Source organism: Dothidotthia symphoricarpi (assembly GCF_010015815.1).
Source record: "Dothidotthia symphoricarpi CBS 119687 unplaced genomic scaffold P153scaffold_19, whole genome shotgun sequence".
Classification (NCBI taxonomy): Eukaryota; Fungi; Ascomycota; class Dothideomycetes; order Pleosporales; family Dothidotthiaceae; genus Dothidotthia; species Dothidotthia symphoricarpi.
The window spans coordinates 572,655-596,177 of record NW_022985026.1 but is presented as its reverse complement, the minus strand read 5'-3'; the positions used below and the strand labels follow the sequence as shown (position 1 = coordinate 596,177).

Sequence of the window (23,523 nt, the reverse complement as noted above, 5' to 3'; positions counted from 1 at the left end):
CGAGTCGTAAAATGTACACCACGGCAATGGGCTAATTCGTTTCCGTCTAGCGCGATCGCTCCTTCCTGACCAAGCATCTGTGTCGCTCCTTGACCTCACTCTTCGACATCATACTAGCTTGAAAGCAATGTCAGCAGACCTTTTTGCAGAGTTCGGAACAGAACCTGGCTCAAACCAACAGCAAGCGTCCGGTTCCTTTGCGCAAGCGAGCGCGCAACCTGCACCATCCTTTGGATTCTTCGATGACTTGAACACAACACCAGCACCGGTTACGCAATGGCAACCGCCTCCGCCGACACAAGACTTTCAGGGTTCTAAGATAACCCCTGCTCCGATTGCAACTCCAGCTCCATCAAATGACGACACGGACGATTGGGGTGACTTTGAAGGGGGCTCATCCGCGTTCGAGCCAGCTCCTCCAGCAAGGCAGGATCCATTCGCATTCACGTCGCATCGTGACCTTCAGCCTTCGCAACCCCCATTGAACATTACATCCTCTAATCGAGACCCATTCGAATTTGTTTCCACGCAGCCGCCGAGGCCCGATGAACCATCATCGCAGAAGGCACCTATCATAAAAGCCAAAAGGCCAACAGATTCCAGCGTACTATTCGATGCAGAGGAAGATCTTGATGATGACGATGATTTCGGCGACTTTGAGGGAACGGAATCCAAGCCCACTCCAACACTACCAACGGGAGGCTCCTCGGCGCTAGTCGATTTGTTAGGGGACACGAATGTGTTACCGATCAAGCCTTCTGTCGCTAGCAAAAGAGGAGGAGGTCATGCGGATCGAAAAGTGAAGCCTGCATTTACCGCGCAAAAAAGCTCTGCGAGTGGATTTGGTATAGTCTCGAACCCCAAACCCTCATCGTTGGGATCGACAATACAAAAGGTAGACGACAGTTGGGACACATTCGATGATTGGGAGGCTTCTATTCCTACTCGACCTGTACCACATGCCCAAGACAAGGCCAGAGCTACCAAGTCCACAACAATTAGTACCAGTTCTGCGGCACCTGCGCCCGTATTATCTCCAACGTCAAATGACCCGCAGCCTGGTGAACTGCCACCAACTAACGTACCGCCACCTGGCGTACTGCTCACACTCTTCTCTCCACTGTTCGCTGAAGCTCAGGACAAATTGTTCAAGCCCATGGCTGCACAAACACTCCCGATGAGGAACAAGCTGTTGGCTGAGCCAGCTACGATCAAGTTTCTTCAAGGCTATCTGATGCTAGCTTCTGTTGCAGCACACATTATAGCCGGGCGAAAACTACGCTGGAAACGAGACCAACACCTTTCCCAAGGCATGCGAATCGGACCCGCATCATCTCGAGCCACGTCGGGAATGAAATTGACAGGGATCGACAAGGGCGAGAATCTGAAGGAAGAGCGAGAAGCTTCAGATGTGGTGAGAATATGGAAGGACCAGGTTGGCCGATTACGACATGTTGTCTCAGGTGCCAATCAGATCAAAGCTGGTGTCCTGCGCCCAGTGCCAGACCTTCAGGAGACGATGCCTGTGAAGGCGCTGAAACAGTCAGAAGGTGGTATTCCTGCGCGTCAGCCCTGTATGCTGTGTGGACTAAAGAGGGAGGAAAGGGTTACTCTGGCAGATATGGAGATTGAGGACAGCTTTGGAGAGTGGTGGATCGACCAGGTCAACATGCATCGAGGTGAGCCTGTACCACGATATGGCCTTTGGCGAGAACGAGGTGCTGACTTCTTCCACAGGCTGTAGAAACCTTTGGAATGAGCACAAGGACAAGCTTCGACAACGCTGAAATCTCCAAACGCCAAACCATGGAATGTCCAAGAGTGTTTGTGGACTGCGGCATACTGCGACGCGGTACTAACTCTACCAATCACTCTGGCCGTGGGATGCGGAGCTAGTCGAAGTTGGATGTCTATGTGCACGAAGAATGGACTTGCGCGCTGTCAAAGAGAAAGTCGTTTGTACATTGCATAAGTTGGCAACTATAATTGCAAGGGACAGGCTTGAGAGCGGTATTCTCCAGAGTTCGGGCAGTTTAACGGGGCAATTGATGAATTGATGGAAGTTCTTTGTTTGAGTGGAAGAAGTACACATGACAGCGGGACTAGCGGAGGCTTGTCGGCGTAGTGAAGATCAAGTTTCCAGCTTGGAAGTCTTGCGGCTGGAGTTCACCATGACATCGTCAGGGTCTGGGGACAACTGCACGACAGGATAGTTGGTGACTCTGTACATAATCTCGCCGTCCAGCGTAACAGGCCATGACCTGACCTGAACGACTGCCCGTGTTCGCGAAAGATCAGCGACGGCGATTGTAGCAGCAGGTGGTGTGGAGTCGGTCTGTGCGGGGCAGAAGAACGTGCCGCCAATGCAAATACCGTAGGCGGGCTTAGAGGGTCATGCTGTTTGTTCACAGACGTATCGTATCCTAATGCCATCGCTGATTCCAGCTTCTTATCAACTGTAGTACTCATCGCCGCCCCGCAATTCCTGGGCCCAAGCAGTCTCTCGCCGCCCGTGGAAGCTGACGTCTCACAAACAAGCACTCGCGCACCCCTCGTACCCCAGAAGCGGCCCACGCACCATCCTTACGCGACGTACCGATCGGTATACCGGGCGAGCAGCATCTTATTTGCTGCTCTCACTCGTTGCGCCTGCGTTAGCCAAGAAAGACAGCAGCTGCTTCACAGGTAGAGAGACGGCGTACACAAAACCTCATGAGCGGGCCACACGATGGTAAGCGTCCTATCATCTCTCCACACCGACTGTCACGCGCTGCAACCACGGCCCTCGACGGCTGTCCTGCAGCTCAGCCCTCGAGTGGGCGTGCCATTGCGTTGGGAGAGACATTGTTGGGAACTAGTGCATGCCGACGATACAAAGCCCGCCACTCGGTCCTCGATGGCGCCAGCATATCGCGATTGCTTTTTGTGCTGTTCTCCTTTGCCCTATTCACCACGCATGGCACTCGACAGCTTGTACCATGGGGTTGACTGCTGACACACTCACGCCTCCAGGCTCTCTACCAGAAGAAGCCCACTTCAAGCCCCACCACGCCCCAGACCATGTCTCGCTGGTCAAGAACAAGAGCACGCCCAATCTGCTGACAATGTCGCGCGCCCCGCCGGCGATAAATACGGCCAAGCGTTTGAGCATCGATGCGGGGCAGCTGGACCGCATGGCGAGGTGAGTAGGGCCATGGGCGACGAGGGACTCGCTCGGGGGAGAAGACGGTGCTGTGCGCTCGCTGAGTAATGGCTGATGCATTGCCTCAGGTCACCCATCCTCCCCGAACACGAGCATGGCCTGGGAGTGTCCGGTCTGCGCCGCATCCGCCAGCAGCCAGGCCCCAGGCTCTCCACCGCCCAGCGCGCATCATCACTGCAGTTTGCGACGCCGCCTGCCTCGAGACGCCCCTCTGGCGCCGACCCTTCGGCACCAGCGTCCCCGACCTTTGCTTTCGGAGAGGATCTCACGCGGTTTCCCTCCGAGTCGTTGCACTCCTTCTCGTTCGCGACACAGTCTGAGGACTTCATACACAACCGTCAGGCCGTGCTGAAGCGTTCGATTGACTTCATGCGCGACAGGCTGGGCTGGGCAGCCACCAACCCTGGGATAGCAAATGCCCAGGCAAAACTCAGCGGTGACCAGGAGGTGCAGAGCATGATGGAGCTGTTGACCAGGGCGAATTTGATAGGGCAGGATGGCGCTGGAGCGCACGGTCTGGGGGCATTTGGCCCGGTCACTGGGCCTGCAGACATGTCTGGTGAAAACATGTTCGACAAAAGCTTTAAAGATGCTCGATCGGATAGCCCGGATACCATGCTTGAAACATCAAGACCGTCGGTGTACAGGGCAACGACTACGGACATCGCAGGAACAGCCGACAAAGAAAACAGACAAGACGCCAGAAGTCCGACAGACCTCACCCCGGGAAAACTCGGCCTTCAGACCCCGCAGAGCCCTTCGTCTCCGAAACGGCCGCAGCGTGCTGCCCTGAAACGAACATTGACAGATGTAGCACCTCTGACACTACAGAGTCAGCTCAACGATGCCATGGCGCAACCATATTTGGTAGGAGATCATGGGCAGACTAGCCTTGTGACATCTCCAACAACTATGCCGACTACATCGCCAAGCTTCAACCAATCATCTGGGCCTCATTCTGCAGGACCAGCCCCGCACGGCCACGGGATGAGACACGCACCGGCTGCTCAAGCCATCTTCACCACCGAAGCACAGGCACCATGGACAATCACTGCTGCAAACGATTTAGCTTGCTTAGTATTTGGGGTCACAAGAGCGGAAGTCCGCAAACTGGGCATATTGGAAGTCGTGCGAGAGGACCGGCGGAAGTGGCTCGAAGAGAAGTTGAAGAATCCCGATCTTGGTTCAAAGGTGCCACGCGAGGCTCCCCAACCGCCGAGTCAACCCTCTCATCTCAAGGTCGGTAATGGACTTACAGCGCGATTACTCAGTAAGCCCTCGTCACGTGTAGCGCCTGGGAAAAAGGCGAAAACGGATGATGGGAGCGGCTCGTCGTACTACAACGCGAAGAAGACAGGAAAACTGAACCACGAGTCTAAAGGGTCACGGGGTGTCCTGCTCTGCGGTGATGTCATTCCCATTCAAAAGCGCAATGGTGCGACTGGGGCTGCCAGTCTATGGGTCAAGGAAAAACGAGGTGGTCTTATCTGGGTTCTTGAAGAGATAGCAGAGGACGTAGTACACATCAACGTCGATGAAGTGGGCTGTGTATCGAAGGGTTGGGGCGCGGTGGAAGCTGTGTTTGGTAGCGATCGGTTACGGCGAGGCATGGATCTCAAACGACTCATACCTGGTATTCCACGTCTTCAGGGCACCAACACTGGTGCACTAGATTACAACAAAATAGCCGACGAGGGTAGTTACACAGCCCGAACCTCGAACAGCATCAACATTCCGGTAATCGTTGAGGCACTTCCTGGCGAGTCAACATTTCGTATTTCAAGCTTCCCACACATTGCTGGGATCCTCGTACTTTCATCCTCCGACCTTACAATCACAAGTTCGAATTCCGTCTTCTCATCATCACTCTTCGGGCAACCTCGTCCTGAAGGTATTCACATAAGCAAGCTCATTCCAGCATTCGACAGGATACTGCACGTCATGACCGACGAGGACAAGATCGAATTGGTGGACGGCATAGTCATTCCAGAGCACAGTTTCCGGCGTGCTCGAGCGCTTCTTGCCATGCGGGAGGGTAGCACAGATGCAGCGGCCATCTTCCTCAGACCCAGTGGTCTGCCAGCGATACATCACGACGGTTCAGAGATCATGATTGACGTACAGATGAGGGTTGTTAAGAGCGACAAAAACTCCCGCTTTGATGAGCATGTCATTGAGGAGGAGGGCAGCTCATCACGACAACCAAACGGTCAAGAGCTTGTGTATGCTCTGTGGGTTACATACTCAAGGCAACTGCACGCTACGAACCATGGTGTTGGGCTGGTCACTCCAATCGTATCACGTCCAGGAACACCACCTCATCAACCTTCACCAGGTCAAGCAAATATCATACATCCGGAAGATGCAGAATCTGATCAGTCAAAACACAACAGCCCGTCTCGGCCTCTGTCGTTGTTAACGCAGCAGTTTCAGCAAGCAGGTCAATCCTCGACACCAAGAGAGCCACAAACACGGTCATCGAAAGCTACATCACAGAAAGATGACTCTGCAGAGAAGAAGAGTATCAACGATTTTGTGGTCCTGGAAGAGATGGGCCAAGGCGCTTACGGACAAGTCAAGCTTTGCCGCTATAAGAAGAACAGCAGTAAAAAGGTCGTCATCAAATATGTTACAAAGCGGCGCATTCTCGTCGACACATGGACACGCGATCGCCGACTCGGAACTGTGCCCCTAGAAATACATGTCCTTGACTACCTCCGCCGCGATGGCTTCAAGCACTCCAACATTGTGGAGATGTCTGATTTCTTTGAGGACGACATCAACTACTACATCGAGATGGTGCCACACGGTCTCCCGGGTATGGATCTTTTCGACTACATTGAGCTCCGCGTCAACATGGAGGAAAAGGAATGTCGCAAGATTTTCGTCCAGGTCGCAGAGGCAATACATCATCTGCACACCAAAGCCAAGGTCGTCCACCGCGATATCAAAGATGAGAATGTCGTGCTTGATGGCGAGGGAAATATTAAGCTGATTGATTTTGGGAGTGCGGCGTATATTAAGAGTGGACCTTTCGATGTTTTCGTAGGGACTATTGGTATGGTTTCCCCTCTTCCAGCGAAAAACACCTTCCCCACCCGTTAATCCTATATGCGGCTACATCCACTAACATCCACAACAGATTACGCCGCTCCCGAAGTCCTAGCCGGCAAATCATACCGCGGCAAGGAACAGGATGTCTGGGCCCTCGGCATCCTGTTGTACACGATTATCTACAAGGAAAATCCGTTCTACTCCATTGACGAGATTATGGACCATGATTTGCGAGTGCCGTGGGTTATGAGTGAGGACAGTATCGACCTGGTTAGGATGATGTTGGATAGGGATGTGGAGAAGAGGATCACGATCAGTCAGGTATTGGAGCATCCTTGGTGTCGGTGTGGGGATGGAGAGTAGGGACTAGATGGACGTGGGATGAGGTGAGGGATTGGTCAAGGAGAAAGATATATATATAGAGCAATATGGACGGAGTAAGGTCTTAGGACGGGGCGGAACGGAACGGGCATAGAGATGACTGATGAGCGGATTTAACATCATGGGTCTTCGCAGCGAGTTAAGAATGAGCTCTGGGGTGACTGTCGCGAGTAAGGATTGTTCGCATATGCATGCGTGTGTTTTATCACTAAAATGTTATACCCGAGATTCTAACTTGGTCTACTGCTTACGTGTGTGCATAGTTGTGGGACATTCGAGTGGGTACTTTGATGAGGGCTCTCGGTCAATCGAAATACCAAGAATCACGGTCTAGCGAAATCATGCAACAATTTGACAATTACATCTAAGATTAGTATAGGAATCTTATGCCTAAGTTTCTAGCAGTATAAACCTTGCGTGTACTTTTACATATCATTATTAGAATAAGGTTGCAGCTCATAACAGCTACAAAGAACGCAGCTTACTTCCCGCTTTCACAATCGACCGAGAGGAGGGGTGGAGATGTACCCCGCTTGTCAGCTACGCGTGCCTATGACGCGTCGTGATTCGTTTATTTTTTCCTGTGTTTCTCTCCTGACTTCAACATACCCACAGTTTGCTGTATGAAGGACTCTGCTTATCTTTTCTTTAGCTGGCTTGTCATCGGATATAAGACGTTACCACCCTCCTAACGATTACCAAACAACAGTTCATTCTTCTCACAACTCCCCATCTTGCGCCGTTCAACTCAACATCCAACTTCGCAAGCAAGAGCATCGACAAAAGATGGCTACAAACGAGATCCCAATACCCCATGATCCCACCGAAGAAGAAGCCTCCGCGCTCTTCAAAGCAGTCGAAGACAAGTTCCCCTCAAAGACACTCGGAGACGACAAATGGTATATCCTAGTTGTACGTATTCACTCCAAACCATCCCTATACTTCTAACAACCTCAAAGCTGGCAGCCATGGTCGGCGGCGGCCAACCCAACTACGCACCTCTCCTCTACAAAGAACTCATCAGCCGATCTGGATGCCAAACGCCCGAGCAACGCCAGGCACTAATGCGGAGAATCCGCGAGACGCTATTCAAACTCATCATCATCGTTGGGGTGTGCAAGCCGCTAGAAGCCATTATGAGTATTGAAGAGATCACACGAAAAGAGGATAAAGATTACTCTTTCTCGCGGTCCGTGGAAAACCCCACACAATGGATTACTATCGAGCCTGCTGACAAACATGCAGAGAAGGCTGGCAGTGCGACGACGCCAATCTGCAGCGTGGTGCCGCTTGGCTGGATCGTATATACAAGCACAATATGCAGAACATCAATGACTCGCTCGCTGCACAGAGGGATTTCGGTGCGTAGTTCTCCATGGTATGAGTCACTGCACATCTAACAAGCTATGCGTGTAGATTGGACGACCAAGAACATCACCTACGGTCTGTATCTCTCCGACCAGAGTATTCTGAACGACGTGGAGACGGAAATCACGGTGCTGTCGGGTATTATGATTCAGAATCTGCCCAAGGAGACGGCGTGGCATCTGAGGGGGACGCGCCGGATTGGCGTGAGTGTCGAGGATGTCGAGGCGCTTCAGGAATGCGTAAGTGGTGGATCGTGAACCGGGGGCGTTTTTCTTTTGCTGACGGTGCGTAGATTGAACTTGTTGCCCGGTTCTGCGGACTTCGTCTGCATCGGGTGCCCAAGGTCGCGGATATCGAAAGCGAGGTGTGAGGGACATAATTGTCCTCGTACTTGGTTAATTTGACTTCGACGTTGTGCAACTGCAACCTCACGCGAAACACATGAAAGAAGCCTAAAGACCTAGACTAGATAGACGACATAATTTAGATTCAAGCTTTGCATAACCCTTCTATAAATGCCCAACCTGCATCTGAGTCTCATCATGAAGCTTCATATGACGACGAAAAAGCGTATCCCAAATGTCTAGATCTTTCCAGGGACGACCTTCTAGCTATGCAAACCAAAGAACTCATGGAGGAAAAAAAACTGATGCTCGGCGTGGGGATTTGCAGCGCCGAAACCCCAAAACTCCGTTTCCCAGTAGATGATGTTGTAAGGAAGCCTGCGGGCCATCGTGGGCTGCTTGCAGAGAGTGTCGAGGGAGTGAGTAGACACCGTGGCTCTTTTAGACGCGGGAGCTGCTGGTCTCCACGTCGAGGTAGAGACACATGCCCAGTGGGAAGGCCCAAATCAACATTAGTGGGTATAGTCGTGTACGGCAAACCATAGGAACAACTCAATCTCGTTAAAACCCTTCGTCCTTCTGGTTCTTGCCCTTCTCGGCCTCAGCCTTGTCCTTCTCCTCCTGTGTCAACTCAATCAATTCCGCGCCGTCCAGTCTGTATCCCTTTGCATCCACGATATGCTGGCTCGCCTGGCTCATGTAATGCTGGTGTAGTCGCGGCAGAAAGTACTGCATGACCGAATCGGCGAGGTTCTTAGCCACGAGATTCTTATCAACCCAGAAATGGCGGACGAAAACGCCCTTGCAGCCGCCGCGGCTTGCAGCTTCCGGCGCACCATTCGCTTCAACGCAGGGAAGGACGCGAATATCGTCTGGGCGGTCGTAGTCGTAGCGGAGATAGTTTCCGAAAGCGGCTTGTTCGTGCGCCCAGTCCTGTTTCCAGCGCGCGCACCCGGGGTATTTCTTCTCGGACGGGCACTCTGCCCATGCCTTGTACATTTCCTGCGTGCGTTTGCTCTGTCTGGCGATGACGAAGCCCGTATTCAGGTACCGATTACCCTTTGCGTCGTAGTTCTGCGGCTCGTTGGGGTCGATGCTCATCATGGCGAGTGTGTTGTCGGTCATGTTCCAGTAGTTGAGCAGCCATTCGAGTGGGAGGTGGGGGTAGTGGAACATGACGTCCGAGTCCATGAAGACGATGTATTCGTGTGTTTTGAGCGCCTCCTTCATCATGGGCACTTTGACCCAGGTGCCCCAGCGATCAGGGTAGTCGGGCGCGCGGATGAATTTGTAGTCGTAACCGTGGATCTGCGCTGTTGGTTGTCAGAAAATGGTCTACAAAGGTACGCGTAGTAGGTCGTACCGAACATGTAATGGCTTAGCATGCCCGCCGACAAGGGCCGCATGCCCTTCCATTTCAGCTCCTCATTCATAAGCTGACCGTTGCCTGTCAGCGGCCTGCTGTCGATGTCCAAGATGAGCACCTTCTTCCCCAGTTTTTGTTTATACCGTGGCGCGCTGGACAGGCGGTAAACGTCGCCATCCTCGTCGGTGAAGTTCGCAGCGTCGATTGGGTGGAGTATGGGGCCGTAGAGGGCTTTGATAATCGCGGGCATGGAAATATCCTCATCTGAGAGCGAGACATTTTGGGATTGAGGATATCTGTGCGCCAACTATTAGACATGGCAAGGTAACATTAGAGCGCCCATACGTACGATTGCGCCTTCAAGCCATCGGACAAGTAGCTGGACGGGTAGCTGCTGTAGTAAACGAACACCAGGACCATGGGAATGAAGGCGATGAAGACAGCGCGCCGCCACCGACCCTGTGGCCCCATGTTCGCGAGCGATTGGTACGCAGAGTTGACGGCCGACATGATGGGTCGCCTCGCAGAGTCAGGCGAATTCCAGCAACGGGGATTGCGGCGACAAGAGGTTTAAGTCGACACCTGACTCGATGACGGGAACGACTGTCACGCAGAAACGACGAAGAAATGAAAAGGAGGGTGGGTAGGAAAGGAACGTCCGGCTGTGAGAGACGTGTGACAGGGCGTGCACCCAGTTTATTGTGGATGGGGCGGCTTCCCAAGGGGCAGGGTACAGACTAGGCGCGCAAGGTTAGAAACACCATCATTGTGAGTATTTGAGAGATGAAACGACGCGCGTTCACCAATGAGCGCATTTGGTGCCCGATGAATAAGCTTCAGAGGCCAACGAGAAGCTCGTATTGTATGTCGCGGGGCTTAGCTCACAGTGAGATATTACCCGTCACCACTATCGCGTACAGACCACATATCAAGATTACCTGTCAAAAGCAAATGATGAAGATGGAGTCGAGCAATGCGGATGTGGCGTTGCCAATCTCGAGATTGCTGTTGCAGAAGCATTTATGCAGCAGCCACCTCTTGCTTGTCTGAAGATCGGTCCCGCCGCCACACACCCCTGGACTAGCACGGCCCCATCATATCCAGGACCACTGTGGCGTTTCTTTGACGATCTGGGGGATGGTATGCAAAAGATGTGTATCATCTCGTTTTCAGCTGTCTGCCTGTATGCGTGTTGGCGAAATTCCCAACTTTATTTTTGTCTACCAGTGGCGAACCACGTCATTTCATTCAGCAGACATGATTGTTTAGCGCACGCCAGTCGAGGTCGCCTCTCGTATTCAGTTATGGGTACCATCACGCAGCAGAGTCTAGGCATGACCTTATGTTTGGAATGTTGGTGCAACTAACAAGTTGAATGGCTACTGCTAGGTCTGGATACCCAACTTCGGCCAGACCGAGCTACGTACAACCTATACCCCAACCACAATCGTGCTTAGCCAACGCCATGTACTCCATCTAAACACCCATCCTCCTGAAAACGCTCCAGTCACAAAACGAAAGCCAAAGGTGGTGATTGCACGACGACATGACTATGTCGAGAGCTATCACTTATCGAAACGTACAAATCATCCTACAGTAAACGCAACAACTCAACATCCTTCGCGATCCCAGGACTGTCTCTAGAACAGCTCTCAATGAACGCCATCATGACCTGCACCCACTCTAGCCAACCCACTGGCAACGTGTCCCTCAACTTCCGATCCGGCGACCGTGCCACCGCATGAAACAACAAGACTTGTCCAAAGCACTGGGAACACCAACCGAACTTGATCGGAAGAGCGGACTGCATCTGCGCGCAGAGTCCCATTGTAGTCGGCCAGTACATGCCACCTCGAAGTCCTTCCCGGATCTCGTTGTACTCAGCGTCGTTCGTATAGGTGGGTGCATGCAATGCTTTGTAGAGAAACGGTCGCCCGATGTGGAACTTGGCAACGAGATAGCGACTGCGTAGCATAGCTTTAGCAATGACGTGTGCCGGGCTTGGTGAGTCGTCTACGCTCTCGTCGTCCAAGAACTGAAGAGACGGTGGGAGATTGGCACGCCACTGCTCCAGTTGATGGTGCATCTCTGTCGTGATACTCGCAGTTGGAAATCCCTCCTTCTCTGCAAAACAATATATGCTCTGCTTAACGCGAGTCAGGATGATGCGGTGCGCAGCCTGTGCAAGAAAGTGAAAGTTGAAAAATGAGTCGTCCTCGTCTGTAAGTAGCCCAGAGATCGATGTTTTGGGCCGTGGGCAAGGCGTGAACTTTGGTATCGGCATATCAGGTTCATATTCGAGCAGTCCGCTGTGTGGAAGAGTGTCCAACTCCTGTGTAATGACCGCCTCGTACATGAGCGTGCTCCAGAAAAGTCTGCTGAACATGTCACCTTCCCACTGATCAAAGTCAACTGATCCTGTGCGAGTCAAGATGCTCGTGCAACAAAGCGCTGCCCGATTGACCGTCATCCAAGAGTCCATCGGTCGGAGTATTTGAGCGTAGTAAAGAGTTGAGAGCATGTAGAATTGGCCCGTTTGAAGGTCGTTCTGGCACATGAGGAAACCAAAACGCTTTCGAGCTTCATTGAAGAACTTGAGACCCGGCGAATCGTCGAGTATTAACCCATACCACTCCGGCCGTACAAAGCCCCGACCCGATGAGGCGTGTCGAGAAGGAAGCGCAAAGTCACCTTCCTCATGCGCTTTGACTGCCAAACAGCCCAGTGCCAATACATTTAGTAGTAAGCATGACTCAATGTCATATCCAAATTCGTTCTCTGTTGCCATACCCAGGGTACTGGAGTAGAAAAAGAACTTGTCGAGCACAGGTGTGGTACGATTAAAGACGGCGAAATACGCATCCGCAAGCCCTTTCACGACTGACTGAGGAAGATCCATCAACCAGGAATCAGAAGACGTGCCGTATGGACGATCAATGTGTATCGCTAACGGTATCCTCTGGGTCTCGATTTCGACCACGTAGTCTTGGGGAAGTTCGGCACGGGCAGAGACAAATTCGGCGGGTAGGACTTGTTCGACAGCAGGCCATACGGTAACTCGATGTTGACTGAAAGACAATTCCACCTTGCTGATCATCTCAGAGGCATGGAATGGGCTCTTGGCTGGTGTACCCATAGCCTGGGGCGACATGGCAATCTCGTGGATGCTCGTCCGATCTTGACGTAGGGGAAGAGAGGGGAGAATCTGAACATGGCCTACGGGACTTGGTTGAGAGAGAGTCGAAAAGGGTGATCGCTGGTCGAATATTGGTACTGGGCGCGTAGGTAATGTTGGAGACGCCACCTTAGGCGCATTGATGGCTGCTGTGAGGTCCTCGATTTTGGACTCGAGTCGACGAATGGCGTTGATGGCCACGGCCATAGATTGATCTTTCTTCGTCACTCGAGGTGATTGGTATGTGCACTCCAGATTCATGGCCTTGCAGTAGCCGCATTTCGGCCGGTCTTCGTCGCATCGTGTCTTTCTGGAACGACAGAGATCGCATGCCTGGGAATGTCAGGGCTACTACACACACACATAATACCAATTCACGTACTAACGTAGCCATGAACGATCGTGGCTTCTTCAGCGATGAGCCCTCCGCGTCCTCGTGACTCCCGTCACCGTCCGCATCTTGGATTGCCTGCCGAACAGAGGACTCTGCATGCGACGAGGGTGTTATACTGTCATGAGACCTCTTGGTCATAGCATCCTTGAGGGTCTCGTCCTGTGTTATCCTCGGGGCGGTGATTTTAGCGATCCTTGATGGTTCGTCTCGTGATGCACTGGGGCGGGTTTTGTGAAGGAGATGACATCGATCTACGGGCTACTAGAGAGGGGACGTCCGTGCGCACCGGACCCACATGTTCGCCCTAGTTCTCCGACGTGCCTGCCTTTCTCTTTCGTCAACAACAACAAAACTCGCAATGTCACCACACCAAGACTGCTGCTCTGCCTTCATGGCCTTGCAGCTTCTGAAGATGGTTTCCTATTGCTCATTACCGTGTGGCAGCTCTTGTTATTGCCCTCGAGCATCACTTCGCTTCACGTTTGGTGTAAACTAACTACTCTCAGGGTCAACTTTCGACGCTTGGAGATGATGCTATGTCACCCGAAGCCGTTGTCTTAAGAGCCTTTGTGTGAAAGCCCGCATCGTCTTGCTCTAGTCCCATGACGATACGATGCGCGGTGTAGACACCCACGAGTCTTTTCCATGGTCTCATCAGAGTTCTAGCAGAACTGCAAATGGCCCTGTACCAGCTCACCGTTTTGGTGGTGAGTTGGTATTGGTTCCCCGTTTGTGTGATTCCTGTTCACCCGTTGGCTGAACGAGCACCTTCATGTTCTGTACAAGCTGAGACACCTCACGATGGGCAACACAGAAAGAATCTAGAAGTCCTAGCCTACGTAGAGACACATCGTTACTCTGTACCAGTACTACACTCAGACCTTTTCGCAATGCCTCCACGGGTTGCTGGGCAACGCCTTGCCACGCCGTACTCTGCCTCAACCTAGGATTCCCTCAACTTGTGTTTGAAGTGGGAAGTGTTCCAGGCTGATATGTCGTCATGCCATAGCGGAGCGATACCGCCCTATCGAACAGTCCACATCCCCGGAGAGATTCCACACGTATGTCAGACACGAACTGCTCTACAACAACATGAGCGTGAACGCAAGCCCCCGAACGAAGCTTCAGGAAGACGCTTGATGCCCACAGCACCTTGGCAATCCATATCTACCGCCAATGAGGTCTCGGAAAACAGGGGCGCGAGGAACGTTCCGGCGTGAAACGTAATCTGAGATTCCAACGTGACCAGTCCTACGGTGGGCGGGCTAAACTCCATGCGAGCGGGAACGAATCAGATGCGAACTGCCTTTCAATTCACTCTAGGGATACAGACGCTTGTAGCGGAACTTTCTAGCTGGATTCTGCCAATGTTCACTTCATTTATGCTTCTTAACCTCACAGTGAGAAATGGACGACTGTGGTTTAGATTCGGGCCTCACAGGCGTCTATAAGAAGGCGCCCTCTCCTCGCTATCCTGTTGTTTTCTCAGCTCACAACTTCTTTCCCAAATCTCTTGTCTCACATTTGGTCCCAGTCTATTTTCAATAAATACCACTCTCAAAATCTTCATTTGCGATATGCATCAATCAAACATGCCAGTCACTATTCCGGCTCTTGGTCCCCAGTTCAACCGGCTTCCCAACGAGCTTCTTCTCGAAATCTTCAAGCACGCAGTCATGCTGCCCTCTGCTTGCGAGCTCGGCGACGTCATCGACGAGAAGACTTTCAAGATTCTCCTCAACGTCGGCCCCTTCGCTAGGCTTCGCCGCGTGTGCAAGACGTTCTCTGCCCTCGCCATTCAAGTCTTCTATGAGTGCAACAAGTTCATGTTCACTCAGAAGGACATTGCGGACAACATCACCAAATGGCAGACCTCACTACCCGCCCAGGTCCCCTGGTCCGGCGTCCGCCATTTCCTCCGCCGCATGACCATCCACATCACGCTCGAAGACTTCTTCATGACTCTGAGCCCCGAGCAGGCTGCACTACCCCCTTCTGCGCGTCAGTTCACTCTCGAACCACTCACCAATGTTCAGCAGCTGCTTGAGTACTGCCCCGGTGCCGTCCAACTTCACGGTCTCACCAACGCCCTCACGGGCTTCAGCAGCCTGCACAACCTGGACCTCCACATCTCGACTGATGTTCGCACTAATAACGTCGGTCGCTTCTTGCGCGTTCTCGAAGACGCCGGGATCAAGGTACGCGCTCGCAAGGTCTTGATGGATATTCGCACTGTCGAGGACACGTTCGAGCTCTGGCACCCTCTGCTCCAACAGGTCGTCGTCGTGGAGTAAGTGGCAGCTGTAGGTGGGTCTTGTGAATTGGGTTGATATGTCACTGGTTTGTGGTGTATGGGTGGGTGTTTTTCTGGCCTTGGAGCCTTTACCATGTAGACTTGTATGGTCACGCAGCAGAGTGACTTTGTCGCCTTGTTGTTGTAGTTTTACAACATCTTGATGAATCTGACTGCTATATGGATGCTTCGATCACTGTGCCTCTCTACTTGATATGTGTTCTTGTGTGATGCATGTACTTGTGGTTACCATGCTGTCTTGTCGATTTATCTCTTCACTTGTTGTAGGCATTTACTCAACACTGATGAGGGCGTGACAGTTCAACAACACGAAGCCATCGCGACCACATTCACGTTCGCAGAAGTCGCACTTTGAAGAATACATGCTGTACCACTGACGTGCACACCCGTTGTGTTCCGCATCTCGCCGCAAAGTTTTGAGGGTGTTGTGGGACACGCTTCTCAGACCACGAGAGAGGAGATGAACGTGGCAGATACGTCGCGACAAGACCCAGAAGACACTGCGAGACGAAGTACATGAGGACGACAGAAACATAAACACCAAGCGAAGCATAGTGCGGAGAAGCGCCATACAACGCGTTGATGAATTTCAAGAGCAGGTATAGTACTATCTAACCAGCGACGTTCTCAGCGACTCTACGCCCATCACTCCCCACAGCACCTTCCTCCCTCTCCGCCTTAGCCGCAGGAACATCAGCGAAGATCTTCGTGATAGCCTCTATAGTCGTGTTCCCCCCGCTGAAGACAACTCCAATATTCCACCCCTCTTCTCCCGCCTCCCGCTCCACCATCTTCCTAAAGTCCTCGTTATACAGGATTGTCGCCAGGCCTACGACGGCACTGGGTTCGACAAAACACTTCATTCGTTCTAGCACGAGCTTCATCGCGTCCTTGATGTTCTGCTCCGTTACACCGTACAGGCTGGCGACGTAGGTTGCGTCCGAGATGATCTTCCAAGTGATCTCGCCCAGTGGTGTGCGCAGGCCATCTGCGATAGTCAACGTCTTGACGGTCGTCACGCGCTCCCCTGCTGCAACGCCTCGTCGCGCATCGTCACCACCTTCGAATGATGGTTCTGCGCCAAAGACCTTGATGCCTGTGTCGTGACATGCGATGGCGTTTCCGCTGAGCATGCCACCGCCGCCACACGGTGCTATCAGCGCGTCGAGACCCTTGCTGCTCTCGCCGTGTATGCCCAACTCTGGTTTCTTGTTCATGAGTTCCGCCGCCTCCTCCTGCAACTCAAGCGCCATGGTGCCCTGGCCGAGTATGATATCAGGGTGGTCGTAGGGCGGGATGAGAGTCGCGCCTGTCTTCGCAACCACGTCGGCGACGACGGCTTCGCGCTCTTGCGACGTCGAGCCTGAGAAGTGCACAATAGCGCCCTGGGCTTGCGTGCCAGCGATCTTGGAGGGCGTGCTGATCTTGGGCATGACGATGTGCGCGGGGATGGAGAAGGTCTTCGCAGCGAGGGCGAGGGCTTGCGCGTGGTTTCCTGTCGCGTGTACATGTCAGCTTCTTCGTCCATCTCTCAGTTCCAAACATACAAGAGACATACCACTGCTGTGTGTCACGACCCCTCTCCGTCTGACCTCTTCAATACCCTGCTCTTCGATCAAGCGTATGACGGCGTGGAAGGCGCCGCGCACCTTGAATGCGCCGATGCGCTGGAAGTTCTCGCACTTGAAGAACAGCCGCACCTTTGGCGTCGCAGGCTTCTGTCCCTCCCATGGCGTGCCATGAAGTGCTTCGGGTGTTTGGGGTGTAGATGCGAGGTTCGATAGTGTCGTGTTGGTGAGGACGGGGGTGCTGTGGATGTGTGGTTTGATGAGCGCGTGGGCGGCTTCAATTGACGCGCGCGTCAGGGGGCGTTCCGAGGAACCCATAATGAAGGAGTTTTGTCGTAGGGAAGAGAGGCCGAGGGCGATTGAGGCTGTGGACGAGTCATGGTGGGTGTGGTGGTGGTGGTGATTTGTCGGAGGAAATGGCGTCAACGCGGGGAGGCTCGACGCGAGTCATCTTGGCTAGCATGCTCGGGCGATGAACGAGCGAGACAGCTGAACCGCATGAGGAAAGTATTGTATGTGCATGACTGCAGTGCAAGAAACACGCTGCCAATGATCCTCAACACATGGTCGCTATGGAGCAATGATGGAGGATCATGCGGGGCTCGTTCTTTCCCTGCTTCTGCTTGCTCCAAACCATGGCTTCAAAACGACTGCACCGCCACAAACGTCTATCAACATGGCACCTAGCAAAGGATCTCTTTGATATAAGCCGCTGGTCGTAATAAAGAACTCCAGCAAGTTCACCCAATGCGGGAATCCTCTCCGTCTAGATCTTCCCAGTTTGCACACATAACAGAAGCAAATATACGATCACTTGGAGAGAATGCATGTACACTGACCCTAGTCATCTGGTAACCCCTCGGCGTTTCTACCGTGGAATTGCATTTCAAAAGTCGTCAATAATTGATTGTGAGTCGTTTCAATACATTACATACACGTCGTAATCCTCGGGCGTCTACTCTAGTACCACTTCTTCAATCCATCGTTCATAACACCCAAATCCCTCTTGGCGACCGTTCCGTTTTGGCTTCCCAGTGTCGTGAACGGCACCTTGGAGGTCAAGCTCTCAATTCTGCCGAGCAAGAATTCCAACTGCCTGTACGCGCTGCTGGGCTGGTACTGCGGCACCATGTGTCCACTCAGTGCCTGCTGAACCCACGTCAACTTACGTTCCGTGTGCGTAATGCCCATCTCGCCCTTAGCGCTCAAACTCGTCAAGCTGAGGTCGTCGTGGTATGGGACGTAGAACTTGTCGGAGGGTGCGGTCTGGAAACCTTGAAGGCCGCCCCAGGTCATGTTCTGAATGGCCATGAGTGTGCCGTTGAACAGGAGGATGTAGTCGAGTTCGCCGTGCACAATGATAGTTCGGTCCAATTTCTCGATGACGCGCGGTATAACTTCCCAGCTGGATTGCGGCGAAGTGTCCTTGTCGAGGACGCCACCGGAGCATTCAGCCCAGGGTTGGATGGGCGCGTTGATCGCTTTCTGCACGGCAGTGCGGTTGAAGTAGATCTCGGTGCCGGCAACAACGTAATCGAAGGAACCGGGGAAACCCAGAGGGTCCCAGAGCAAGGGGCAAGTGGTCGCAACAGCGTAAACGTCGAAGCAGGGGTTTGTCAATAGGACAGCATCAAAGATGTCTCCCCAAATCGCGCAGCCGGCGACCGAGGCGTTGTTCTCAGGCGTGGGAAACTTGCCGGGAGGTGGGAAGGTGAGATATGTCTCCATGTAGTCGGTGTATCCGCACTCAGCGGCACGCTTGTGGATATCCTCCGTGAAAGACTCGTTCAAGTTGAAGAGCCCAGCCCATTTGTCTAGGAAACCAGCAGCTGGGATGTCTTCAAGTAGCGCATCCTCAGCCACGCTGGGGTCGTAGAACATAATTCCCTTGGCGTTGTAGTACTCCGTGTCGTTCTTGCTCAACATGGCGTCCGCAATGTACGGCACATATCGTCCCGCATAAGATTCGCCGGTGATATAGACCTTGCGGTTCTTCAGACCGAAAGTATCGACGAAGTTCTTGAAGAATCCCAGGAATTGCTCCGCTACCTCCTCTTGACTGGTCGCCGTAGGGGTTCCTTGTGTAAATCCCGTCCCTACAGGCTGTTCTACCCAAACCATATTAGTTAGATTTTTCCATGTCCAGTCGTTTGGGACAGGCTTTGGGCCGCTGCCGTATTGCCATGAGATGGGGCCGTTCTCTTGTAGAAACCCTTCCAGAGAAGAGCACCCGGGTCCACCGTTGAGCCAGATCGTGATCTCATCACTCGCGTCCTCGTTCTCGGATGGGAAGAACCAGAAGTACAGCTCTGATGTCTCGTTTGTCTTGCTGCTGATAGGGAGAAGACCGGCGTAGGACTCGCCAATGTCAAAGTCGACATCTGGAATTGCGCCAGCGGTACCATTGACGGTGAAGCCTGGAAGAGATCAGCATGTGTTACACTCTGAAACGTTACTATATCTAGCGCAAAGAGCTTATGCATATATTCAAAACACTAAGCAATTTCTGGACGACGATCGCAAAATGTCTCGATGATAACCAGCTCTGCGTATCGATATGTTCGTGGGAATCAGAATTAACATACTCTTCGACGCATCAGTCGTGATGATAGATGTCGCCTGGCGCTTCTGGTGCTGTACTGTGCGCTCCGGAAATCCAAATCGAGGTCTGGGAAAGTCGGACGCCTTCTTTCCGACGGCCTGAACGCTTCGTGCGGAGGCACTGGCTGTAAGGCCACCAAGGGCAATGATGGAGAGCAACTGCATGATGACTTTGACGGACACAGAGCTAACTTTCGGGAACAAGAGCCTTGATATACTATTGTCGGATATCGACGTCACCTCAATGTGTAGTTACCAACGCGTAACACGGACGCTTGTAAATGCCTATCGGGAATCCTGCATTGAACCGAACGGCGCAGGCGTGACATTCGATACCGAATTAGGCAGGAGGCATCGTTTCTTGCCTTTGATCCGACCATTCACCTGTCAGGCAACCAGTTGGGAATACTGGATTTCAATACTATTTCAGCCATGGATTGCTTGATACTTGAACACAGCCTCAACTCAATACGCGCGTCGTAGGAGAGCGCAACAATCAACACGAAGCAACGATAGGATGCAGTTCGACTTATCGAAAACAGCGGGGGAACAAGCCTCGCCACATCCGGCATTAAGCTCTGGCAAGTCATGTACCCTGCTAACGGGCGATGCGGACTGCTTAAAAGAGCCGCTTTGTCGATTCCGACTGATAGCTGTCGTATCTCCCCATCATACCCCTCGCCTATCGCCTCACGCACGGCGTGGAAAACAGGGCAAGATGTCGCCCACTCAACTCGAATCCTTCCAGTGGAAATTAGCTCTTCACCCGCCTCGTGTCCGATTTGAACTATGCCGTAGGATCAAGCATGGCCGAGAGCAATGGTCAATGCTTGATAGCAGATAAAGCCGCACTACCTGTAATGCATTAACCAGATGAGGAAGCTCGAAATGCATGTTGAGGCGGCGTCGGCGAATCGAACCATCTGGCGGTAAGGCACCCACGGGCTAGGGAGTCGGAGCGTCATGCGAGAGTTCAGTGGAACATTGATGCAAGATGTAACGATTTGAGGCGAGGGTTTGGGTTTGTATTTCCGGGGATTAAGTTCGTAAGCATGCGTCAGGCAGGTACGATTTTGAGTTGAAGTGATTACGTCATTCACTGATTTTGTTTTTTTTGAGAACCAAAATTCGCAGAGGATTGAGCGGCTAGTCCATGATCAAGAATTATTGGAACGAAATGATTGTTGCGAAACAAGCTTGAGCAGCTTCGAAATAACACAGAAATACCTCAAGTTAAGCCATGTTCTTTTCAGCCAAATCACAAAGCTAGACTGTAAAATCCAATACTACAAAGCTAGCTGACTGGTAAGCGTATGCCAATTATACTCAAGGCGTACAATAATCACGGATTTTTCGCACGTAGTTGTCAACCGAGCAAGAGGTAGATAAGACTATGTTATAAACATCCACCACAGATTAAAACTTGCCGTCCAAGCCACGTCGCCCAGCATAACCACCACCTTGCGAGATCTTGAGCAGCTCCTCGAAATTTGGTGTGCCATACCCAGTAACAGGATCCCACCCCTTGGTAGCATTCCACGAAGCGTACGGCACAAAGGGCGCTGGTAATCCAGAGTAAATGTCCCTGCCCGTGCAGCCCGACGAGCCACCATCAACGATATCGTTCAATCCTTTATAACCATGCTCATAAATCCACGGGTTGAGGAAACCTAGTGCCGGCTTGCCTGCAGCAAGGCGAGCATTGTTCAGCAATGCAACCACAGAAGCGAAAACTGGCGCTGAGGCACTGGTACCAGCCACTGATCTCAGACTACCCTTGTCAATTACACGGAAGCGCTGACCCTGCGCAGCAACGTCGGGGAAGCCGCGACCGGCAGGATTATAAAGTCCCTCCCACTGACTGCCGAGCTTCTTGAGGTACTTGCGCACAGCCTTATCTTGATACGCCGGGCGCGGCCAGAGATCTGAGAAGCCTCCCGAGGAGAAACCAACCGCTCGTTCGGGCGAGATATACGTGGTGCCGCCGACTGATGTAACGTATGGGCATGCGGCGGGGAAGATTGGGAGAAATCGCGTGGTTTTATTTTGATCGTTGGTTTGGCAGGCTGATCCTACGCCGGTGTCGCCGCTGCTGAAGATTACAGATACTCCGCGAGCACCGAGTTGACCGATCAGGTTGCAAACGGACTTGGCGTATGTAGGCGGGACGCTTTGTTCATCCTCGCCGTAGGACGTGGTAAGCACTTGTGGAAGCTCTGCATCTGGCAACCCAAGCAGATATGTAAAGAGATCCAAATAGGGTTCGTTTCCGTTCTCACTCTGGTCGGGTTGGTCAAGATCTGGGACCAGTTCGCCGCGACCGGGAGTACTGAAGTAGTTGGTTTTGATGATTGGTGCTACAATACCTGCCGTGTACTGGATGTCGAGATTGGCCTCCACGCTGTCGCTCGTAGAGTTCTGGTCAAGAACACCCCCATTGACAGAGGTCCAAGAGAATGTGCTGTTGACAGCCTGAGGTGCATACAACTTTGCGAATTGAGCGAAGTCGGCAAAGCGGGCGTATTCCTCTAGGAAACCATTCACACCCAAGGTCACTTTACCCTTGGGGCTGACTTTGTAATCGGCGAAGTTGTACAGCTCTGCAAGACATGTTGGCGTAATGGTCGAATTGCAGGTAGCGTTGACTGCAGAGATGGAGAAAGGCACTGCCTCGTGGGATAGGACTTGGCTGTACGCGGCTTTGATTTGGCCAAAGCGAGTAGTTGGCTGTATCATTTCGATGTGATCGCGTATCTCCATGGGCACTGCGTAGCTCAAAGAACGTATTCTTTTGAGACCCGGACGCACTTCGCTTTGATACGTCTTGAATGTCGTGCCCATCATTGATTCAGCTCTCTCAACTGGTGCGTGGAAATTAATCCACTCTCCATCGTTCTCGATGTCTCGAGCGTCGATACCGGATTGTGCCAACCATCCGAGTACGGCGTCGGTAGACTCCGCTCGTGGTTTGATAAGATCCTTGAGCTCGTTACGCTTCAAGTGTTGGCCATAGCGCGGGTGGCTAGGGGTTGAGATCTCCAAGAGTGTCCTCTCAAATAAATCTTGGTCCGGCTGCATACAAAATTAGTTATCAAGCCAATTGAAACCGAAGCCGAAACTCACCGAGCGAACAGCAATACGGAAATGCAACTTGCGGTCCTGTGCCGGAGCACCAACCTCACTCCAACCCTCAGGTACTCGGCGCAGGTTCTCGACATCGACATGAGACGTCGACCTGCAATCAACTGTGGCAAAGGCCAGTAGGCCCGCAAACAAAGCGTACCTCATAGCGAATGATATTGATGCGACGCTAAGGAAGATAATAGCGACAACGAACAAAGAAGGGGACGAAATGAGAGTTTATACTGGGACCTGTTTACGCCTGTCGCATACTAAGGGAAATAAGCTTTCCAAATGAAGAAGGCAAGAGCACAGTTTGACGCCACTGTTACAAACGGACGATCATAGCATCATGAGCCGTGCGACATGCTTGAACACCGCATATCTACACTGCATGAGGAAGGTGAGTGATCAGAGATTAGAGTGACATTGGACGATAGGTAATGTAGGTTCAACCTATGAGAGATCGTGTAAACGTCGAGAAAACGCGTGGCGGGAGTGTAGATTGCTTGAGAAAGCTCAATGGGCATCGCGACGATAGCGCGGAAGAGCCTCGGTCGGACGTCATGGGTGGCTCAAGAGGCGCCCTGTGGCTTAACGCCGCACTTTATTTTCACGTTGCGAACTGATAGCCGC

General features: G+C 52.4%; 9 protein-coding genes across 9 annotated transcripts; 4 read left to right on the top strand and 5 right to left on the bottom strand.

Annotated features, from left to right (window-relative positions):
* Window positions 1-127: 127 nt before the first annotated feature.
* Window positions 128-1,787, top strand: P153DRAFT_299574 (uncharacterized protein; the record flags this gene model as incomplete). The annotated part of the gene is made up of 3 exons (XM_033664286.1): window positions 128-402; window positions 541-1,679; window positions 1,738-1,787. 3 exons carry the CDS (start codon window positions 128-130, stop codon window positions 1,785-1,787), a joined length of 1,464 nt encoding a protein of 487 aa, XP_033520191.1.
* An 878-nt stretch (window positions 1,788-2,665) lies between these two features.
* On the top strand, window positions 2,666-6,973 carry P153DRAFT_434232 (Pkinase-domain-containing protein). The gene is made up of 4 exons (XM_033673069.1): window positions 2,666-2,731; window positions 3,013-3,181; window positions 3,271-6,260; window positions 6,345-6,973. The coding sequence occupies exons 1-4, from the start codon at window positions 2,713-2,715 to the stop codon at window positions 6,617-6,619; spliced, it is 3,453 nt and encodes a 1,150-aa protein (XP_033520190.1). The 5' UTR covers window positions 2,666-2,712; the 3' UTR covers window positions 6,620-6,973.
* Window positions 6,974-7,091: 118 nt separating this feature from the next.
* On the top strand, window positions 7,092-8,480 carry P153DRAFT_369794 (uncharacterized protein). The gene is made up of 5 exons (XM_033668861.1): window positions 7,092-7,549; window positions 7,597-7,826; window positions 7,883-7,998; window positions 8,054-8,244; window positions 8,298-8,480. The coding sequence occupies exons 1-5, from the start codon at window positions 7,424-7,426 to the stop codon at window positions 8,373-8,375; spliced, it is 741 nt and encodes a 246-aa protein (XP_033520189.1). The 5' UTR covers window positions 7,092-7,423; the 3' UTR covers window positions 8,376-8,480.
* Window positions 8,473-10,707, bottom strand: P153DRAFT_434230 (uncharacterized protein). Its single transcript, XM_033673068.1, has 3 exons — window positions 10,065-10,707; window positions 9,713-10,011; window positions 8,473-9,662 (listed from the first exon to the last, which is right to left on the bottom strand). The coding sequence occupies exons 1-3, from the start codon at window positions 10,223-10,225 to the stop codon at window positions 8,911-8,913; spliced, it is 1,212 nt and encodes a 403-aa protein (XP_033520188.1). The 5' UTR covers window positions 10,226-10,707; the 3' UTR covers window positions 8,473-8,910.
* Window positions 10,708-11,071: 364 nt separating this feature from the next.
* On the bottom strand, window positions 11,072-13,508 carry P153DRAFT_369791 (uncharacterized protein). The gene is made up of 2 exons (XM_033668860.1): window positions 13,273-13,508; window positions 11,072-13,223 (listed from the first exon to the last, which is right to left on the bottom strand). The coding sequence occupies exon 2, from the start codon at window positions 13,095-13,097 to the stop codon at window positions 11,307-11,309; it is 1,791 nt and encodes a 596-aa protein (XP_033520187.1). The 5' UTR covers window positions 13,098-13,223; window positions 13,273-13,508; the 3' UTR covers window positions 11,072-11,306.
* Window positions 13,509-14,876: 1,368 nt separating this feature from the next.
* Window positions 14,877-15,578, top strand: P153DRAFT_298850 (uncharacterized protein; the record flags this gene model as incomplete). The annotated part of the gene is made up of 1 exon (XM_033664239.1): window positions 14,877-15,578. The coding sequence occupies one exon, from the start codon at window positions 14,877-14,879 to the stop codon at window positions 15,576-15,578; it is 702 nt and encodes a 233-aa protein (XP_033520186.1).
* A 576-nt stretch (window positions 15,579-16,154) lies between these two features.
* Window positions 16,155-17,729, bottom strand: P153DRAFT_425587 (tryptophan synthase beta subunit-like PLP-dependent enzyme). Its single transcript, XM_033672551.1, has 2 exons — window positions 17,157-17,729; window positions 16,155-17,093 (listed from the first exon to the last, which is right to left on the bottom strand). The coding sequence occupies exons 1-2, from the start codon at window positions 17,482-17,484 to the stop codon at window positions 16,210-16,212; spliced, it is 1,212 nt and encodes a 403-aa protein (XP_033520185.1). The 5' UTR covers window positions 17,485-17,729; the 3' UTR covers window positions 16,155-16,209.
* A 263-nt stretch (window positions 17,730-17,992) lies between these two features.
* On the bottom strand, window positions 17,993-20,099 carry P153DRAFT_324004 (carboxypeptidase cpdS precursor). Its single transcript, XM_033665226.1, has 2 exons — window positions 19,752-20,099; window positions 17,993-19,583 (listed from the first exon to the last, which is right to left on the bottom strand). The coding sequence occupies exons 1-2, from the start codon at window positions 19,930-19,932 to the stop codon at window positions 18,127-18,129; spliced, it is 1,638 nt and encodes a 545-aa protein (XP_033520184.1). The 5' UTR covers window positions 19,933-20,099; the 3' UTR covers window positions 17,993-18,126.
* Window positions 20,100-21,111: 1,012 nt separating this feature from the next.
* P153DRAFT_425585 (tripeptidyl-peptidase-like protein) lies at window positions 21,112-23,354 on the bottom strand. Its single transcript, XM_033672550.1, has 2 exons — window positions 22,891-23,354; window positions 21,112-22,839 (listed from the first exon to the last, which is right to left on the bottom strand). Exons 1-2 carry the CDS (start codon window positions 23,053-23,055, stop codon window positions 21,184-21,186), a joined length of 1,821 nt encoding a protein of 606 aa, XP_033520183.1. The 5' UTR covers window positions 23,056-23,354; the 3' UTR covers window positions 21,112-21,183.
* Between the last annotated feature and the right edge of the window lie 169 nt (window positions 23,355-23,523).

Bases quoted from the DNA above. Each gene is read 5' to 3' on its own strand.
- P153DRAFT_434232 (XM_033673069.1), top strand. The intron at 3,182-3,270 runs GTGAGTAGGGCC...GCATTGCCTCAG, and splicing joins CAGCTGGACCGCATGGCGAG to GTCACCCATCCTCCCCGAAC. The intron at 6,261-6,344 runs GTATGGTTTCCC...CATCCACAACAG, and splicing joins TGTTTTCGTAGGGACTATTG to ATTACGCCGCTCCCGAAGTC.
- P153DRAFT_369794 (XM_033668861.1), top strand. From the start codon at position 7,424: ATGGCTACAAACGAGATCCCAATACCCCATGATCCCACCGAAGAAGAA. The intron at 7,827-7,882 runs GTCCGTGGAAAA...ACAAACATGCAG, and splicing joins AAAGATTACTCTTTCTCGCG to AGAAGGCTGGCAGTGCGACG. The intron at 7,999-8,053 runs GTGCGTAGTTCT...CTATGCGTGTAG, and splicing joins CGCTGCACAGAGGGATTTCG to ATTGGACGACCAAGAACATC.
- P153DRAFT_434230 (XM_033673068.1), bottom strand. From the start codon at position 10,225: ATGTCGGCCGTCAACTCTGCGTACCAATCGCTCGCGAACATGGGGCCA. The intron at 10,012-10,064 runs GTACGTATGGGC...GTTGGCGCACAG, and splicing joins GATGGCTTGAAGGCGCAATC to ATATCCTCAATCCCAAAATG. The intron at 9,663-9,712 runs GTACGACCTACT...GACAACCAACAG, and splicing joins GCTAAGCCATTACATGTTCG to CGCAGATCCACGGTTACGAC.
- P153DRAFT_369791 (XM_033668860.1), bottom strand. From the start codon at position 13,097: ATGGCCGTGGCCATCAACGCCATTCGTCGACTCGAGTCCAAAATCGAG.
- P153DRAFT_425587 (XM_033672551.1), bottom strand. From the start codon at position 17,484: ATGGGTTCCTCGGAACGCCCCCTGACGCGCGCGTCAATTGAAGCCGCC. The intron at 17,094-17,156 runs GTATGTCTCTTG...TACACGCGACAG, and splicing joins GGTCGTGACACACAGCAGTG to GAAACCACGCGCAAGCCCTC.
- P153DRAFT_324004 (XM_033665226.1), bottom strand. From the start codon at position 19,932: ATGCAGTTGCTCTCCATCATTGCCCTTGGTGGCCTTACAGCCAGTGCC. The intron at 19,584-19,751 runs GTATGTTAATTC...GATCTCTTCCAG, and splicing joins CACGACTGATGCGTCGAAGA to GCTTCACCGTCAATGGTACC.
- P153DRAFT_425585 (XM_033672550.1), bottom strand. From the start codon at position 23,055: ATGAGGTACGCTTTGTTTGCGGGCCTACTGGCCTTTGCCACAGTTGAT. The intron at 22,840-22,890 runs GTGAGTTTCGGC...TTTTGTATGCAG, and splicing joins TCCGTATTGCTGTTCGCTCG to CCGGACCAAGATTTATTTGA.